This window comes from Marmota marmota, unplaced genomic scaffold (genome assembly GCF_001458135.2).
Source record: "Marmota marmota marmota unplaced genomic scaffold, marMar, whole genome shotgun sequence".
Classification (NCBI taxonomy): domain Eukaryota; kingdom Metazoa; phylum Chordata; class Mammalia; order Rodentia; family Sciuridae; genus Marmota; species Marmota marmota.
The window spans coordinates 24,164,536-24,184,309 of NW_025999977.1; the positions used below are offsets into that span (position 1 = coordinate 24,164,536).

Below are 19,774 nucleotides of genomic sequence, written 5' to 3' on the forward strand. Positions count from 1 at the left end.
TTGGACCAGCTGCCCTGTCCCACAACCCCATTCCAAACCCTCAAACCACACATATTGTCCCCATTTGCTCTCATCTCTAGCAGCAGGGCTCAAACAAGCAGAGAAAGTGGCGCCTGAAGTACAGAGAACCACTAAAATTGTTACTCAAAACAGTTTCCAGCTGGGTGCAGTGGTGCACACCCGTAATTCCAGGAGCTCAGGAGGCTGAGGCAGGAGGATTGCGAGTTCAAAGCCAACCTCAGCAAAAGCAAGGTACTAAGCAACTCAGAGAGGCCCTGACTCTAAATAAAATACAAAACAGGGCAGGGGATGTGGCTCAGTGGTCTAGTGCCCCTGAGTTCAATCCCTGTCACCCCCCTCAAAAAAAAAATTTAGTCAAAATGAAATGCTCTGATTTGGGGCAGGAGGATACATCAGTTTTCAGTGAGAATGTAGCCCTTGCCAAACTCTGGGCCCAGCAATACTCTGCACAGGTGATTATGAATGTAAGTGTGCATACATTTGCATGCATTGTACACACACAACCTCGGGGGCAGAGCTGACTTTTGGTAATCAGATGTCTGCACTGAGTCCTAGCAGTCCCCAAAGCCCTGGGCATTACAGCTTTGTCCCCATCATCCTTAGGATGACCTGGCACTAGATTTCCTAGTAATGCAGCCCTTGGATATGGGTCCCAGAGGTCAATGGCTCAGGTCCAGCAGCAGAAACACAGGATACCAGAAGAGCCAGTAGAGAAGACCCCCAACCCTCAGGCTGCATAGGCAGGGAGTGCCTGATGCCTTCCAGTGCACAGTGCCATGCTCGCTCCTGACAGCCTATGGGAGGAGTTAAGGCAGAAAAGTAAAGCAGAACTAAAAGACAGACAGTCCTCACACACCACTAAGTGGAATGACCAGAAGCTATGTGGCTCTTCAGAGGAGGCCAGGCTGCACTGGGGAGAGGGCCAGGAGGTTACACAGAGGCTGTGAGATCTGCAAGAAGGAGGAGGAGGCAGACCATTGTGAGAAGAGGAAGTGGTCATGGTACACCAAGAGGCCACACGATGAGGCATCTAAAGTAACAGAGTTTATTTACACCTATGTAAACCCAAGGCAGAAATGTCCATAAACTGAAAGGACACAGGGTAAGCAAAAGGCCCCAGGACCCCCTTTCCACTTTTCATAGGCAAAAATTTTTATGCTTATACAAGTCTAGTGCACATATATACAATTATATGCCTACTATACTATACATAAATGTGTTATACAGAACACACACACACACACACACACACACACACATATATATATATATATATATATATATATATTCATGTGTGTTTCTTTTTATACGAATAGGGTCATAGTATACCTACTATTCTAACTTACTTTCTTAATGGTTTATTTTGAATATATGTCCCCATTAATACATAAAAATGTAAAATGGTTGCTTAAATTATTCATTTATAGAATGGCACAAAATGTACCTTAGTTATAGACATTTAGTTGGCTTCTGACATTATAATGTTTCAAACGTGGCAATTCATCTTTGTGCTACCTGAGCAGGTTTGCCAGTAGGATAAACCTGCAGCAGATATCTGGGTAAAGGGAAATCAGTGGTTCAAACGATATTTGTTGAATACCTACAATGTGCAGGGAAGAGGTAAGAGTAAGAGCTTTTATTTATAAGTGAAATCGAAAATAAGCTGGTCTTGGATATCTGACCCCACATGCAAAGAGCACATTTGTTATTGAGAAAGGGTTATGGACATTTCTACTCTATTTTTTTCTTGTATGTGTGTGTAATAATGAGTATTAAGTGTGCAACCTAATACATGGGTTATAAAACATTACTACAGAACAGGTAATTACATGGCATATTTACCCCCAATCTATTATGCATCAGAAGTCCCTTTCACTAACTTCAGCACACCCAGTGTGTTATAAATTATGTGCATAAAAAATCACCAGGCACTTTTTCAGAATAATCTCCCAGGGATTGCTAGGGGTGCCTGTGGCGGTTGGAACCAAATTAGTCTTTAGCCCCCAGCCCACCCCTAATGTCAGCCCCAGCATGAAGGAGCATTAACATCAGGCAATAGCTCAGCCTGCTGTTTTCCCAGCCAGAAAACCAGTAAGAAGGAAGCAGGGCTCCCCACTTGAGTTCTGATTTCCTGAAAAGCCAAATTCTCATCCCTCTCCCTACCCAGGCCCTTTCTCTGCCTCCCCTGTTTTATCAGAAGTGAAAGTAGGACAGCGATAGTGCACAAGCCTTGGCATCAGAGATCTGTGCTGCTCGCTGGTTCCCAGGGACACACTTGTCTGGGACGCGGGTTAAGAAGCAGCCAAGGAGAGGTCATCGACCTCTGTCTCTAGAGCTCAGCAGCTCTGGCACGGGGAGGGGGCCAAGGCTTTCCAGATGTTCCACTGAAGGGCTGGATAAATGCCAAGGGAGCACTGCAGATCCACAAAGGGAGCCTGTTCCCCAAGTGTTTACCATGTGAAGTTAAAAGCTCTCTGGAGACAGTGCCCTCAAAGTGGGCAGGGCCTTCAGAGACACTTCCATGGTGACCATCTTCCACTGGTCCCACTCCCTTCGAATCCATGGCCAGTGCCTCTGCTACAGCCCCTCTCCCAGCCCTCACATGCACACACCGCCCCCCACCCCCAGCTCTCATTTCTATAGCAACAAAGCAAAAGCCAACAGGGTTGGGAAAAGCAGCAAACTTGAGAGCAACCACACAGAAGGGCAAAGAAAATAGCCTGGGAAATTCTGGTCTCACCCTAGAAATCGCAGAAGAGTGCCAGCCCAGCTACAAGTTTAAAAACTGAGCTCTCTGCTCCCAAGGGTGTGAAGCCCTTCCTCTTTCCACCCACCCTCTCTGGAAAGGAAAAGGCCAGAGATAACACTGACCAATCAATCCACTACTTAAAGTTTACAGTTTTGCTGAATAGGGAGCAACTCCTAAAGACAGCATTTGGATGACTCCATAGCAACAACACCATGACCACCAGTAAGGACTGATTCTGTCACTCACTGAGCAAATATTTATTGAGCATCTACAAGGTACCAGGCATTATTCCAAGTTGCTAGCCAAACAATCAAAAACAGTTTAATAAAAAGTCTTGCCCTGGAGTGCATATATTCGAGGGAGGCAAAGAGAAAATAAGTAAGCCAAGAATAATTTCATAAGACACTAAGTGATTTTTTTTTAAAAAAAGTAACTTCAATAGCAAAATGTTCCCAGGGAGTATGCTATGTATAAAAAATGGAGGCACTATGACAAGGTAGAGAAGAATCTAGACTTCCTGTATTACATGTGTATGTGGTTCTGCACTTTGAAAATGTGCTTTCAGACATGTCCACTCATTTTGCCATGGTGAACTACTTTACTGAGGGACTAGAGTCGGAATACATCCGCATGTTCATTTACCCAAGCAGAAACATGTTTGGAAGCCCAAACATGTGAAATGATTTATTCAAGATTCACTAAGTTTCATTCTTTGGATGTCTGTGTATCAGATGACCATAGAGAGAATGAAAGGATCAGCCACAAACTAGGGGAAGATATTTGCATCTCATAAAACTGCCTCTGAAGCAATAAGAAATAGATAAACGCATGACAGAAAAATGCAGGAAAGAAGTGAGCACACATTTCTGAAGGAAGGTCAAGAACTTGCTGAAAGTATTCTCAGTATCATCAATAATCAGAGATATAAAAGAGTAATCCAAAATACAAATTAAAACCACAATGGTTATGTTATGAAGATACAAAGCAAGCGGATAACGGCAAACATGTCTTGCAGTAGCATTGACTGGCACTCTCACTTCGGAAAACTATTTATCATCACCTAGTAAGACTGAATGTACACGTATATATTGAACCATCAATTTAGCTCCTAGGGAAATAACCAAGAAACTAGAGTTGGATGAACATGTGCCCCAAACATAGCATTGTCCCTAACAACAAAAACTTGAAAATAATCCACGTATTCACGAATAGGAAAAATGGATAAATGAATTTTGACATACTAACATGATAGAATAATATACAAAAATAATAATGAAGGAACAGTAGCCCACATACACACCAACATGGACGAACCTCAAAGGTACAGTGCTGGATGGACCACAAAGAATTCATATGTACTATTTAAATAAGGGTCAAAAGCAGGTAAAACTTAATGCTATTTAGGAAAACATACACTATAGATAGTTAAACCAAAATTCAGGATAGAAATAACCTTAGGGGAATCAAGGATGAAGACAAGATTAGTGACCAGTCCCCAGGAGGCTGCAAAGGCACTGGCAATGAACTTTTCTTACACTGGCTCCTAGATACATGTGATCTGGGATATATAATTACAAAATAAAAATAGTGGAAGGGAGGGAGGACAAAGTTGATTTAAATTAAGGACAGATTGATTCAAAATAAACAAATTAACAGAGGGAATTTACCCTTAAGTCAAACAAAGAAATCATCCTTGGATTTCTAAGGCAAAGAAGATTCCCGAAGGCCTCGCGCAGTATAGGAAAGGAAGGACCCTAGCTTGGTTTACATTTTAAAAGATTAAAAATAAAAACAAAATAGGTTCCTCTCCAGAGAGAGCTAGGTGTTTCTGGTTGGCCTGGCAGCAGAGTGGCTACAAGAGCCATAATTACAGGCAGGGTGAGGTCAAGCAGCTGGAGGGACATCTGTAATTAAGCAGGTGAGGTCTGTCTTCCAAGCAGCAGCCGCTCTGCCAACAGTCCTGGTGACCCCAAACCCACCGGTTACGGGCAATTCTTGACTTTCAGTGCAGTTAACCTTCAAACAACACGCAGGCCAAACACAACTGCTCTGCCATCAGCGGGCAGGAACATGACACAGTGCGCTTCCTGTGTGCCAAGCATCTTGCCATCTCCACAGCTTCGCCGTTTTATTGGGACCACAATCATCCCTTAGTTCACTTACCACGTATTTCCTAAGCACCACTGTCTCTGACACTGCCTTTCCCATGGTGGACCTGCAGAGATCAAAAGACACAGTCCTCTCCTCGACAGAGGACAGAGCTTAGACTGACAAGAGTGTTTATGCAATTATTTGAAGATTGCCTCTTATTCTTTTAAAAAAAAAAAAAAAGAAATTAAAAATATTGGATTAAAAAAATGTGAGGGCTGGGACTATGGCTCAGTGGTAGAGCACTCGCCTAGCAGGTGTGAGGCCCTGGGTTCGATCCTCAGCACCACATAAAAAAATAAATAAATAAAATAGAGATGTTTGTCCAACTACAGCAAAAAAATGAATGTTTTTTAAAAAAAATGTGAATATTGGGGTTAGGGCCATAGCTCAGTGATTGAGCGCCTGCCTAGTACATATGAGGCTCTGTTTTCGAATCTCAGCAGCACCACATAAAAATAAATCAGCAAAATAAAAGTATCCGTTCCATCTACAACAATAACGAAACATTTTTAAATTTAAAAAGTGAATGTTAGCCCTAGTCTGAAAAAGATGGATCGCTTTCTCTTTTTAGAGAACAGAGGCTGGTGGAGCAAATCCTACAGTTGTAGTCTCAGATGGACCCTCCCGGCCCATAAAGGGGTTGACTCACTGCCCAGATACCAACTGAAAAGAAAAAAGAAAAATCCGTTTTTAAAAAAGCACAAAACATTGGAAATATTACCAAAGACTGTGTCTAAACAATGAGACATAATGAGAGGATATTATAATACATTTTAGTTCTCTGGTAATGAAATTCCCCCATCATAACGTTTAACTCAAATGTTCAACTTTCATTCCTTTGGCTTTCAGATGTATTTTTAGAAGCATCATGTGCAAACTTAAGGAACGGACTGCCTACAAACCCGGCTGTTGCTTCTTCACGCACAAGGAGCCTCAAGGAAGTCTGAGGATGCTATCTTTCCACAAAAGACTGGCCTTGTTTGTTTTTGAGGGAAGGGAGGGTTGTTGTTTCAATGGATATCAGTTCCAAGGCTCTAAAGGGAAAATGTCAAGCATTAGAGGGAAGGTCAACATTATGGGGAGGAGTCAACCACCCGACGTGCCCCACCTGGCAGAGGCCAGACTTTGTCTAGTCTGTGGCAATACATCACCCATCCCAGGGAGGAGCTTTCTACCCAAAAAGAAAGCCTCTTCTCAGGGCAAAAGGCTAATTAAACTCTTCATGAGGAAATCCCCGTGTCTTCTCACTGCTGTGGCTTCCATGCAAGGCTTATCCTAAGTCTCAGGAGGAAATCTTTACCTCACAGCCCACATGAACAAGCATGTAGGAAGGATGCTTCTCTTAAAGGCAGAGATTTTTGTCACCATTTTTCTTCCTCACAGATGGGCCTGTTCGTCAACCATACACCAATGGGCCACTTTTTAAGCAAACCCCACATCCAAGTTTTGGGATCGAATTTAAGAAGTGACTAATGACATTAATAAAAGATTTTCTTCACTTAAAAAAAAGTATTCATAGGAGTAGTTCCCACAATTTGAGGCCCATTAAAATAGGGAGCTGTTCCTAGTTCTTTCATAACTAGATTCGAGTATTTAACATTTCCTCTTTTGTCGAAATTTTCAAGAAATATAACTATTCCATAAATAGATGCTAAGATCCAGCTTTTTTCCTCTCCCCATTATTTCATCCACTCTTGCTCTCCTTTTTTTAATAAAATAAGTAATTGCCTTATTATCATCCATTTGTATATAATTATGGAAGTTACTTGTTACAAATATTCAGATCTTATAAAAAAATTTAGAATGGAAACTTTTGTTCACTATATCAGAAAAAGAACCGCAATTATCCAATCCAGCCCTCCAGCTCAAACATCCTTTCTACAATATTTTTAAATGATCCTTTGGTCCCCACTTGAACAACTCCAGAGATGGAGAGCTCCCTGCTTGCTGTTCAAGTGTATTTAACAGCTGGCGAGCTCTGCCCGTTGGAGGAATAACATACTAAACCCAGCTTAGATCTGCCTCCCTCTAACTCCCTGTAACTCTTCTGGACCTAGAGCTGCCTAAGGAGACACAGAATAAGCTCTCCCCACTCTTCCCCTTGGATACTCTTTAAGTTCTTAAAGATATACACCACTTCTCATGCTAATGAGGCTCCTGCTCTTTGGCAAAGGTAATTGGATCTGGCAGAGATGAAGAGACGCGCTTGCTGACTCACACCTAGGTACAGAAAGTCTTCAACCCTGGGAATCCAAAATCCAGAGCACCTGCTGAACCAGGGCATCTCAGTGCTGTCAGTCCAATCCAGCTAAGGGTCAGAAATACCCAGTGATTTGTTCACCTTTAAGGGGCTGATTGGTAGCAGGACCAAGAACAGAATCCAAGCTTCCAAGTTCAATAAAGGGGTGACTGGCACTATACCTCACCATAAAGCAGTTCACTGCTGAATTCTGTGTGTTTGGGGGCCTCATGCCCAAAGAGGTCCTGCAATAATCAAGGCTCCTATAGACTTGTTCCGTGCCTCTATGCCAAGTTCTTTCATGCTGGGTTTTGGTGGTCTACAGGCATGTCTGGTTCCCTACAGGACAGAGAGACTCCCAGTACAGTGATGGTCTTTATTCTCAAACTGGTTCTGTGTAGTCAGAAAGGCAGGATGAAGCCCCAAGCTCAGCCTGCAGTGTCACAAGGTAGGACAGGAGCCTCACTGCACTGGACTAACTCTAGTCTGTTGTCACCTCTCAGTTCCTGGGCTCATATTTGCAGAAATCTCTGCCCTCGAATGGTTGTGGTCCATGGGGCAAATAGGGCCCCTCATGGGCTCTAGTCATAGATAAAAAATAAATGTATGAGTACATGGTTGTAAAGAACAGCAAAGAGAATCCTGTGGGCAAATACAGTCTTGTGAACCAGAGGGAGCAGGTGGGGTAAGCCAGTGTGGGAGGGCCCTGAGGAGGAGGCAAACTTGAAAACTAATTTTGAAAGAACAGAGAAGTAGCTGAACAAACTGGGAGGGGACAAGGTATTATAATTGGGGACTTTGTATGTATGAGAAATCACTGAGGTGGCCTCAGAAAGCCCCTAATAAGTACTTGGCACAGAAAGCTTAAACATTCAGTCCCATACCTCCCCCCATGAAACTGATTGTACATTGGAATATGAAACAACTGATTATCCAAAGCAAAGTCAGTCAAACACCTTATTTATCACAATAGTTTCCTTCAAAAGTGACACTTTCTCCTGTTATTTTCATTTAGTCATGCATTCATTTATCCAACAAGTAAACATTAGGCCCCTAGTGTGTACCCAGCCCTTAATCCAGAACACTCTCTGCATTTCCCCTTCTATAAAAAGGAGGTACAAGATGCCTATCAGGGGACAGTCACGTAGAGGTAAGTTCTAGCAAGGTCCCTGGGTGAGTTACTTTAATTAAAGCCCCAGGAACCAGGAGAAAATTAGCACAGTGGGATCAAATTCAAGCACCACTCAATACTTCAGGGTATTTATAGAAAAACAAACACAAAAACCAAAAATCCAATATCCTGACTGGTGGCTTTTAGAAGGGTGACTTGGTGCTTTGCTTTCTTGGTATAAATTGGTTCTTTTTCCCATCTCTGAAGAACACTCATGCTGTCCATTTTGACCTTGCGCACACAACTAAAGCCAGGACTAACACCCAAGGCCTAGGCATTGCCCAAGCTGCCCAGAGCCTTCTTAGTCCCCTTGCCCAGAAGAAAAGGAGAGTGGGGAGGAGAAGTCTCTAGCCAGAAAAGGATTCAAAGATACTGACTGTAAAGTGGACTAAATACTTGGGAGCCAGGGAAGAGGGGAATCAGTAGATCTCCCTCTTAATTCTGAATCAAATAGAAACAGATGCCTACTAAGCACGGTTCCGAGGGAACAGCTCGGGTCTACAGCCTCTTGCTACTCAAAAGGGTGGTCTGGGGACCAGCAGCATGGGCATCTCCCGAGAGCTGGTTAGCCATGCCAGCCCTCTGGCCCCATCCCAAGCCCACTGAGTCAAAATCTACTTTTGCACAGTGATTCACAGACTTAAACCATTCAATAAACCTCATTTTCCCCATGTGTAAAATAGTGATGATAAAACCCATCTGCCAGATCCATTTAGGAGTAAATTAAATAAAACAATCCTTATACAGAGATTTGGCTTGAAAATTTTTGTTTCACTTCCCCCTTCCAGGTGCCCAGCTATTTGCAAATTTCCCTTAGGTTTGACTCACAACCACAGGGCTAGAAGGGGCTTTTTGTGTGTGCACATCAGACCATAGGGGCCCCAGTAGAGTGTGTGATTTTGCTGGACGACCCTTACCTTGGGAGCTCCCAGCAGGCAGGGGCTATAGTTTTTATTATTATTATTATTATTATTATTATTATTATTATTATTACCTTCAGTTCTTAGCATGGTACCTGGCAGGCAACATTTTCAGTATACATTTGTTGAATGAACAAGTAAATCAAGTAATTAACTTATTGTGGAGCAGGAACTAAAATGCAGGTCCCAGTAATACATATGCACACCTGAAATTGAACTTCAGCATCCCTCAAATCCATGCTTCCAGACAATTTAGAAATAATTCACATAGATCACTAGTAGAAGTCAGGGGTTCCTGCTACAGAGAACACCTCTTCCTTGGAACAACACCTCACCATTATTGTCAAGGTCAGAAAACAGACAAACAGGAATGCATGGGAAAGAGGTCATGGACCACTGGCAGCCCCCTGCTGGATAGAAGATGCCAAAACTAGTGAAGTCCTCAGTTTGTGGACCGAACTTGGAACAAGAAATAGAAGATGCTAAGCACTGAACAGTGCAGCCCCCACCACAGTGAGACAGATGGTCCATCCATTAGGTGCAAGCAGGGCCACAGGCAGGGGCAAGAGGCTTTCTAGAGTTAATGTGCTAAGGGTGTCTTCCATCACTGTTCCCACCTGCCTGTCCACATCAGTAGTCGTCAGTGACAGGCTCTGTCTGAGGGAATTCCTAATTCCAGTGTTTTATTATGTATCAAAGGGGTCTTCTGAGCAGTAAGTATGTCAAGAGCATTGTTCCCAGAGCTCCCTGCCCCTAGATGTGTTGCTCTGTGGACTCAGTGGGCCACTCCTCTCTGATAGAGTTTTCTAGAAACCTCTGTAGCTTCTGGCCAGTGGCAAGTCACTGTTCCTGTGTGTAAAAGAATGGTCACATTCCACCTACCCTTTTAAAAAAATTCTAAATAATTTTTAAGTGGTTCATACACATACATGGAAAGGTAAAAAAAAATTATAGGCTAGGACAAGAAATGTTTCTTCCTTCCCAAAATCTCCTTTTTCCTTCCCTGTGGCCCCAAGACAATAACTGTTGCCAGTTTGGTATGTATCACTGCAAAGAGATCCCACATACACATATGCGCACACACACACACACATATAAACATACATACATACACACAGAGATACACATGCACACAGACACATATGAAAGCATATCCACTTAAATATAATCCCCAAGGGATCCCTATTTATATTTTTCACCTCTGTGCCCTCATCATTGAGTAGAGTAACTTACATAAATAGGTGCCTGATAAATGAATGAATGAATGAGTGAGTGAAAATATAAATCAAATGTATTTCTGAAAAGTTCATTTTGATTAACCAAGTCCTAACCCTCCTTTATTTGCTCTTCTCATTGGATGGATCACTGGTGGGCAGTAGCTCTGATTCAGTGGAAAAGAGGATAGCTATCACTACTTGTTCAGGATTGTTGTGTGGCTCCAATGGGACCCTGTGGGATGAGTATTAGTGTTATTTACTGACTGCCCACCCCAGGGAGAACCCTCAAGTGGAAAGGAGTCTTCTTGGTGGCCCCACTGCAAGCACATGTAACACCAAACAGCTTAAACACACTACTGTGTTTAGTGGCCTATTGTTTGCCTCCTTCTACCAGCATCTTGAGAGCAGGGACCATGTTCATTATTACCTCTATGCCTCTAGGATCTTGCATAAATCAGATAAGAAAACAAGCAGTTCTTCCATGAAGGAATTGAGGATGGAGGGGAGGCAGAATAAACCATTCAGAGACATTTTTTCTCACCTGTGTGCACCTGGGCATGTATATACCCTTTCCACGGTTTACATAAGCTCACACCAAAGGTTTGCAATGAAGGACCAATGTTAGCCCCTTGATTGATGATGGTGAATGCACTTGATTGTGAAAATGTGAATGTTTCAACAAAGCTAGGTAATAAGGAACATCAATACAACTGTCAGCACTGTCCAATTTTCAGTAGATAAAAGAATAGAATAATTGGTACTGAAAGACAACTCTCTAAATTAGGTTAGATGAATGGAAATACCCCTTTCTTTTAAGCCAAATCATGAGGACATTAACAATGGTAAAAGATTAAATTATAGGCCACTTTGGCCAAATATGATCTGACCTGCAAACATGAATTTCCCAAAACAATATTCTGTCAAAGATGCAGAAATGATATATAATAAGACAACAGAGACAGTATGAGGGAAACCCGGGGCCCACATCCTGACAACAGGTCTGTTATAAACCCACCCTTTCTACAAGCTCATTTCTTCCACATGACTATTCCTTCTTCAATTACTTCATTAGTAAAACAGGCATGCAGTCAACAGAAAATATATATTCATGCTCCCATAATGGCAGGCGGGAAGGAGGCCCTAGCAGTGATCATAAAGAACTCTGCTCTCCAAACACTCCTGATTCAATTCTGTTTTTCATCTGCTAATGGTTGGCATTTGGTGTTGTTAACCATGGATGATTCATTTCAGAGGAACTGCTGTGCATCTAGAGGCTATTTGGAAGGAAATGAGGGTTTCTTGGCTTATTGCTCATCAAGCATTTTAGCAATGTCTCTTTGTAACATTATAAACTCCTTGACAGGGGCTTGGTGCTCACTGTTTCCAAGCTGGCTCCCTATGTCTCATCTAGTGCCTATGGTCACTTCTAGGAATAAACATTTATTCCATCAAGACAAGGAGGGAGCCCCAAATGTGGAGACTGGAGGATCTGCTCACAGTGTTTGAGTACCAGTGGCAACAAGCAGTCATACTGGGCTGGAGGTGGGTAAGGGAATGTGGGGTACCTATTGTAAGATCGTACATACTGTAAGATCCATATTATTGAACATCTGCATTTTTAATTTTCTTGTTTTCTGTTTCCATGTACTACTAGAGAAGCTGACATATCCATGGATGTCTGGCAGGCCTGTGGGGTGAACAGGACCAGAATCCCTTGCCTAAAGCACATCACCTTGGAGCTGGTGCCTGGTACTGAAGTTCCCTGCTTGGGGATCTGGAAATTCTCCTTCACCTCTCAGGTCATGTTTCTTATTAGAGACTGGACAGAACTTGAAAGGAGAATGCACAGGAGTATCCAGGCTTGATTTAGGGACTCCTTATAGAAAGACCCCCGAAGAGGAGAATTCTGGGATAGGGACTCTATGGAGTTGCTAAGGGGGCAGAGAAAGATCACCCCAAGAAAAGGCCAGAAGGGATGTCTGGGCTTGACCTTCTAAACACCTCAGTGCCATTCCTGTAACAGGTGCTCCACCCAACGTCCTAGGCTTGATCGACTTCTACCTGGAACACTTCTCCTCCTTTGGAAACTGGATAGGAGAGAGGCTTTGACCAAGAAGTTACACCCAGAACAACTGCCTTCAAACACAGATTAATCATTTATGGCATTTCATTTGCTTGCTTGCCCAGAATGAAATTTCCTGCCTGCAACACCGATGGCTGTCTTTGTTTGCACACATTCCATCTATTTAATTTATCATGTCTACCAGCCATTCCTAAAAACAAGAGCCTTCAAGTTATCTCAGATGATGAGACATGAGTCTCTCCACTCAGAATGGCCTCTCCATTTCTTCCATGATTACCCAGCCTCTCTTTGCATTTCCAATCCAAGCCCTGCCTCTTCCTGGAAGTCTTCCTGGATTCCAGTTCCAACTTACTGACATCGTCTTGCATTGCTCTCTGATACTTTGTTCCTGTGAGTCCTGGATTCCTCATGGAATTGCAAGTTCCTTGAAGGCAAGCACCATGTTTTATGATTCTTGTGAGTGCCAGCTCTCATTTTCCACTTATCTTCCTGCTTTCCATCCCCCCAAACCCAGCAAGACAACAAGCTGGGCACATTGGTTCAAGGACATTGGTGACTATTGTTCACTTAAACAAATGGTTCCTTTTAACTGCCTGGTAACCAGACGGCACTGGATTCAATAATATAGAAATCAGGAGAAAAGAGACAGAATTGTTATAAACTGAAGTTTAAGTAGGAATCTGAGAGATGCTATCTACATACATCCTGCCCATTGGCAGAGGCAGACTTCCAGCTGGAGGGCAGGGCTCTGATCCCTCCTGTCAACCCAGACTCCAGAGGCTTTAATGAGAAGGGAAGGTCAGTAGGAAAGATCACTGTCCTGCTTGAAATCAAGTCAGGTCTAGTTTCAGATCAGGATTTAGTTATGGACCCACATTACAGAGAGTCTCAGAAGCACCCAACCTTTCCTGTATCAGGCAGCCTTCAACGCTAAGGGAACACACCTGCTTATTTATGAAAGGGACTCCTGGGGTCACCTTAGGATTAAAAGCTAAGAACTGTAGCTTTATATTTCTGTTAAAAGCTTTCTGAAGAAAATAAACTAAAAAAAGCATCAGGGTACAGGGGTTAAGAGAAGTGGACTTTTTCAGACAGGTACAGTCATTACTGTGCTGGCAGACCCATTATGAGGGTCCCAACCTGGAGCAGGAGCCTGGACCCTAGCCTGGAGTCTGGACCCAGCAGTTCCTCCTAACCAACCCTGTGGCCTCAGGCACATCACTCGCCCTGTTAACTTCCCATCTCCACCTGGAGCTAACACTGTCAGGCATTTGGTAAAGCTATAATCTTGACATGCATGTTCTCTTTCTGGAACCATAGCTGGTTTGATCACATCTGTCTCAGTGCAACTTGAGAAAAGTCTAGAAGAGAACTACAAAGATGTGTTGAGATTTCTAAAATATCCCTTCAGAAAAGTCAAGGAATTAGATGGATTCAGTCTCAAGAAGACAGGTTTAATAACTGCCTCCAAAGAGATGAAGGGCTTTCCCCTGGGGTCTGGGAGAGCAAGGGTACCACATGCTCTCAGTCTGCACGCAGCAGGCCGGGATATAAGTCAGGCTCCAACAAGGAGAAGTTTCTGACGTTGAAGACCTAAGGACATAAGCTCAGGAATGCTGGAGAGTGTCCTTCTGGGAATTTCTTCATTTGGGGAAGGGTGAAGAAAGAGAGGATGGAGTCAAAACACAGCAAGGCCTGAACTCAGCAAAAAAGCTGACAGATCTATTGTCCCATAGCTTGCCTCTTTTTGATTCTGCCCTCTTCCTGGGTCTGATGAACATGCCCACAGTCAGAAACCTGCCCCTGAACTGTTTCCTTGAATACCTCACCTGCTGGTCCCAAGGTGACTGCATAGAACTATGCCCAACCCACTGCCCTCCCTTCTCCAGGGCTTTCAGGCATTCTTGAGCATCTCCTGTATTGCAGGGCACTGTGCCAAGGAACTGTTCTCCTCTGCTTCCTTTGGGTTGCGCTACTGGAGATTGAACCAGGGGTGCTCTACCACTGGGCTACACCCCAAGCCCTTTTTAGTTATTAAATTTTAAAAAAAAATTTGATTCACGGTCTCACCAAGTTGCTCAGACTCACCTTAAACTTGCGATCCTCCTGACTCAGTCTCCCAAATAGCTGGGAAGACAGATGTGTGCCAGCCTGGCTAAGACACTGTTCTTATAGTGACCCTGCCATAGTACCTGTCACAGGTGCTATTATCCCCATTTTATGGGTGAGAAATCTGAAGCTCTAAGCTAATAAGCACAACAGTCAGGATTTAAATCCAGGTTTGATGGACTCCTAAGGCTATGCTCCTTCCCAGAGGGTAGACTGAATGCTGTCTGCTCTGTGCAGCTACAGATAAAACAAGAAGCAGATGAGTCCAGGTCCCTGCTTCTCATCATCTACTTCCACAACACACAGTCCCTCTAGAACTTGATTTAACCATATGATTGTGGTGCATATGTTTCAAAATTCTTCAAATTAGTTGCATCCTCTGCATGTTATTGGAGAAACAATTTGGCGAACCAAACATGCCAGTGAGACCTACTGTTATATCTATTGTCAGTTTAGACTCTGAAGAACTCTCCCAGATGAACCCTGCACCAGGATGGAACCCTGCACCGGATGAACCCTGCACCATGAAGGAGAGCCTATAAGTCCTGGGTCAGGCCCTGACCATCTTTCACCTGGAGGCCTGTGATCAATAAAAATTGCCATATTATTATAAAGAATAAAAAATCGTACACAAGTCGTGCTATAAAAAAGTACAAAACATGAATACACAGCAAGAAACAATCATTTGCATATTTAAGAATTGCTATTTATGTTTCTATTACCTGTGCTAATTACACTTTAATTTAAATATCTGGTGACCCCAGAGCACCATGCTTACGGGGAAGACATGGGATTTTATCTATGATGAAAGCAAAACACTAAGAAGCACCTGAGATAAGGGTTCATACAAGGGCATTCTGGGAGTAGTTTTGCCACTTGGGATAATATAGGTAAAGTTTCTAGGCCTGTACCTGTTTGAAAAAGTCCACTTCTCTTAACCCCTGTACCTGTAGAAATTAGCCAGCCCTCAGCCATGAGCTCTTGACAAGTGTTTATTCAAATTATACCAAAGGACAAAATCATATGACCAGAAATGACCTTAACTGTCATCTGCCTTGAACTTCTACATCTGGGGTTAGGTTGCCTGGTTTAGCGAAAGCACACACTGGTCACATCCCATTATGGTGAACTGCACAGGACATGCCTGCAGTGGAATTTTATTAGACAGTTAGAAATCACATTATATTCAGTTACAGTGGATGGAGACACCCAAGGCTTTCTAACAGCATGTTAGCAAGAGAAAGAATCTTTTAGCATATCCTAGAAGAAGGGGGTATATTTGCACTGTCTCACCCATACACATTTCTCTGAGCTCTTTGGAATGTGGGTGTGTTGTGCAGTTTGTGCAATTTCTATGAGTACATTTTTTCCATTGATGGAGCTGGACCACTGGCCACAGGGGAACCAAAGGATGGCTTGAGACAGAATAAGAGAGAGAGAAGACTTCAGCTCTGTCTCATTTCAACTCTCTTTTCACCCTGACCACAGAACAAAATTAGAATTTTCACTCAAGAAAGGGACTTTGACAAGAGCCTGTGTCTACAATCTATAAATCCAACAGGACCTCTGTGATGACTGTGTTTCCCCTGGGCCTTTCGCCTGTGATCCAGGTAGGGAAGTCATGGTTTCTCGTTCTCTAGGTCCTTATCTCACCCTCCCAACCCTTCCAGAACCCAAACCACCTCTGGACCAAAAGCCCTCACAATCCCAGCCACAGGGCTGGGAAAACAGGTAGGCACCAAAAATACAAAGCCCAACATCATTTTCAAAAAAAAGGATTACTGCAAGTCCATCCATTACCCACAGGAAAGACCCTGAGTCCTGGGAACAGCAGGGGGGAAAAAAAAGAGTGAAAACACATCTTCTTTTCTTCAGAGCACTTTACAGATTCTGGCATGTGTCAGTATTTCTAAAGTAAACTCTATTTTCTTTAGATGAAAGAGATAAAAAGAAAATAGACTCGGAATTTAACCCAGTGAAAATTGTTTTGGCTATTCACAAGCAATAAGCCATAGAAGCAAGAAGAAAAAAAATCCATTGCTTTTGATTTATTTATTCATTCATTGTCCATCTCCTTTCCCTCTAATGTAGAAAAAAATGCCTTCTACAATTCTGCAAGTCATTAATCTTTTCAAAGAAAAAGAAAATCATCTAAGCCTGCCATGGGTTGTCCAGCGTCTTGGAACAGGAAATACATGTTTAATTAAGATTATAAAAGGAAAAAAGGGAATTGATTTTTGCCTATCAAATGTCTCACTGGTTTCTACAATTAGGAGGTCACTAAAGAACCTTAAGTCTGGTGAATTTTATCACACACTATGTTACACAGATGTTAAAAGCAACTACAAGCCTTCACCCTACTGGTTGCTTTGTTTTGTTTTATTTTATTATTTACTTATTTATTTGATACCAGGGATTGAACTCAGGAGCACTTGACCACTGAACCACATTCCCAGACCTGTTTTGTATTTTATTTAGAGACAAGGTGTCACTCAGTTGCTTAACGCCTCACTTTTGATGAGGCTGGCTTTGAACTCACGATCCTCCTGCCTCAGCCTCTCAAGCTGCTAGAATTATAGGTGTGTGCCACCATGTCTGGCATATTTATTTTTTAATTTATTGTTGTTGTTGTTGTTGTTGTTGTTGTTGTTGTTGTTGTTTGAGACAGGGTCTTGCTGCATTTCCCAGGCTAGCATTGAGATCCTGAGCTCAAGCAATCCTCCTGCCTCAGCCTCCCAAGTGACTGGGACTAAAGGTATGAAGCACCTTGCTGAGCTAGATTGCTTTATTTCTTAACCTGGGTGGCAAGCACGTTGGTGGTCCTTCTACTTCTCTTTAGGCCCTCTTGGAGGTCTTAAAACTTCATATGAAATATTGTTACATCCTCAAATCTTCTACAACAGATTCTATTCTGGGCTGTTCAGTGCTAAAAGCAAAGAAAGGAAGTTGGAAATGCCAAAATGTAATTGCAATAAAAAGCAGAAAGTGTATGTGCCCAATACCCAAAGGATGTTTAAAGCTTCAAACCTGTGCCACATCATTGAGATTTATTAAGAGGACTAGATTCTAGTGTCATCCTTAGATGTACACAATTATCAAATTATTCTGAACACCTGTTGAAGACTGGGCAACTAATTAGCCAAATGAAACCCATTGGTCGCCACGCTCAAGTGTGATCATTTCACCAGCTCCTTTGAATTTGCTTACATAATCTTCCCTCAGCACCAATCCCTCACCTAGAGACTGTGTATGAGGTTGTGACGCCCCAGGATTCTGGGGGAGATATTGTGAAAGGCCAGAGCTTTCCATCTAGGAGAGCTGAGTAGCCATCCTTCCACTTGGAAGACAGCCCCTAGGGTTTTTTTCCACATTGCAAAGAGGAAACGGTTACTGTCTCCCAATCTCTCTGCTGTGTTATTAACACTAATTGTTCTATACCCTGCCCAGAGAAAGCACGACAGGAAAGATGCTCCCCAAACTGAGTTTCAGTCCTAACTCCCATCCTTGTCTAAGCTGAAGTTAGTCAGGATCCCCTTGCTCCTGCCTGAATAAGGTTTAATTTTCTAGCCTTTCCTTCTACCCTGTTTGCTCAGTCTTCACCATCCCGCACAAACCCTTAAAAGGTATTAAGTGAGCAAAGAAAAAAAAAATTGAGAAAGAAGAGGAAGTAAAAAGAAGAGAGACTGAAATCCAGCTATCCGAGAAAATCCATACGCTGTCTAATCAGCCAGCAGGAGCAGCTGTTCCCTCACCCCTTATTTCTCTCTACGAGCTGGGCTTTTGCTAGGTAAAAAAACCTGCAAAACAATCTATAAGTGCTCTAAATAAGTAAGATTCTGACGTTTAACACCTTATTTGTTTCGTTTCTGAATACCGTTAGACCAACTGGTTTTACTTCCTTCTATGGCACACACACAAACCCCACAGAAGCCTCCTGGGAGAGGCTGCCACTCCGCCAAAGCCTGCCTTGCACACAGCATGCGGAAATGCCTGTTTTATTGGCCTCATTTGGTAAGTCAGAAATCTTCCCTCTGCTCCACCAGTTAACAGATGGCGGGTCCCTTTTGGTACACAGTCGTAGCATCTTCAAAATACCCTTTTCTGTAAAGTATGCCAATTAGTTAAATATCACTGTGGTATGTCTCAGCCAAGAAGGGAAGGGAGAGACCTGGAAGACAAAGGGTCAATGGAAGAGGACACAGATGAGAAGTCACACTCTCCTACCTTCACCTGACGACCCTGAGAGATCGATGATCACATATACTCTTCCTTCTGGCTCCAGATCAATCTGCAATTAAGAAGATCACAGCGCAGGTTAGTGCATTTTGTGTGGGCAACCCAAGGGTTCCACGACATTTCCATCCCAAACTGCTGAATCCTACAGTCACAGAGCCAAGCAGTTCCTCGGTCCACACTGTATTAGGAATGAAAGAGAATCAACATTGACTGAACCTCTACGGTGTCCCAGATGCAGTACTAGGAGATCTGCTGCATACTCCAAAGGTAGCATCTTCCAAGTGGTTCTCAACTGGGATGGATTCTGCTCTACAAGTAACACTTAGCAAACATCTGGAGATATTTTTGACTGTTGTGACTGGCAAGAGAATGCTACAACTGGTATCTAAAGGTAGAGGCTAGGGAGGCTGCTGAACACCTAACAGTGCATTGGACAGTCCCCACAAAGAATCATCCAGTCCAACGCTGCACCAATGCAAAGGTTGAAAATCCCTGTGTTATATCTCATTTGAGATAAGGAAACCGTGGTCCAGGTTCCAGGTCCCAAGATGAGTGGCAGTGCTGAGATTCAATGCCAAGAGCATCCAAAGAAACTTGTGTTCTTCATTCTATACCAACTGCTTCCAGGGGAAGTAAGAGAAGCAAAAGGCACCAGTCCTGTACTCAGAGGATTTACATCCTCATCAGGGAGTTAAGAAGCAGAGAACAGTGCTGTACCAGCTCAGTGATGAGGCACGGAGAACTGGTGACAGGCCCAAGGAGACTAAAACTGGTACAGAAAAGCAGCCTATGAAGTCTTGATGAGCAAGAAAGCCAGGAAGTTCCAGGTGAAGAAACATCATAAGCAAAGGCTCAGGAGGGTGTGTGATGCTTATGCG

General features: G+C 43.1%; 1 protein-coding gene across 2 annotated transcripts in view; it reads right to left on the reverse strand.

Moving 5' to 3' along the window:
• The window catches only part of Prkce (protein kinase C epsilon), a 492,097-nt gene that overhangs the window by 296,386 nt on the left and 175,937 nt on the right, over positions 1-19,774 (reverse strand). For both annotated transcript variants that reach the window (XM_015479707.2, XM_048804447.1), the window contains exon 2: positions 18,885-18,948. In XM_015479707.2, the coding sequence (XP_015335193.2) occupies positions 18,885-18,948 (64 nt within the window). The remainder of the gene's footprint in view (positions 1-18,884; positions 18,949-19,774) is intronic.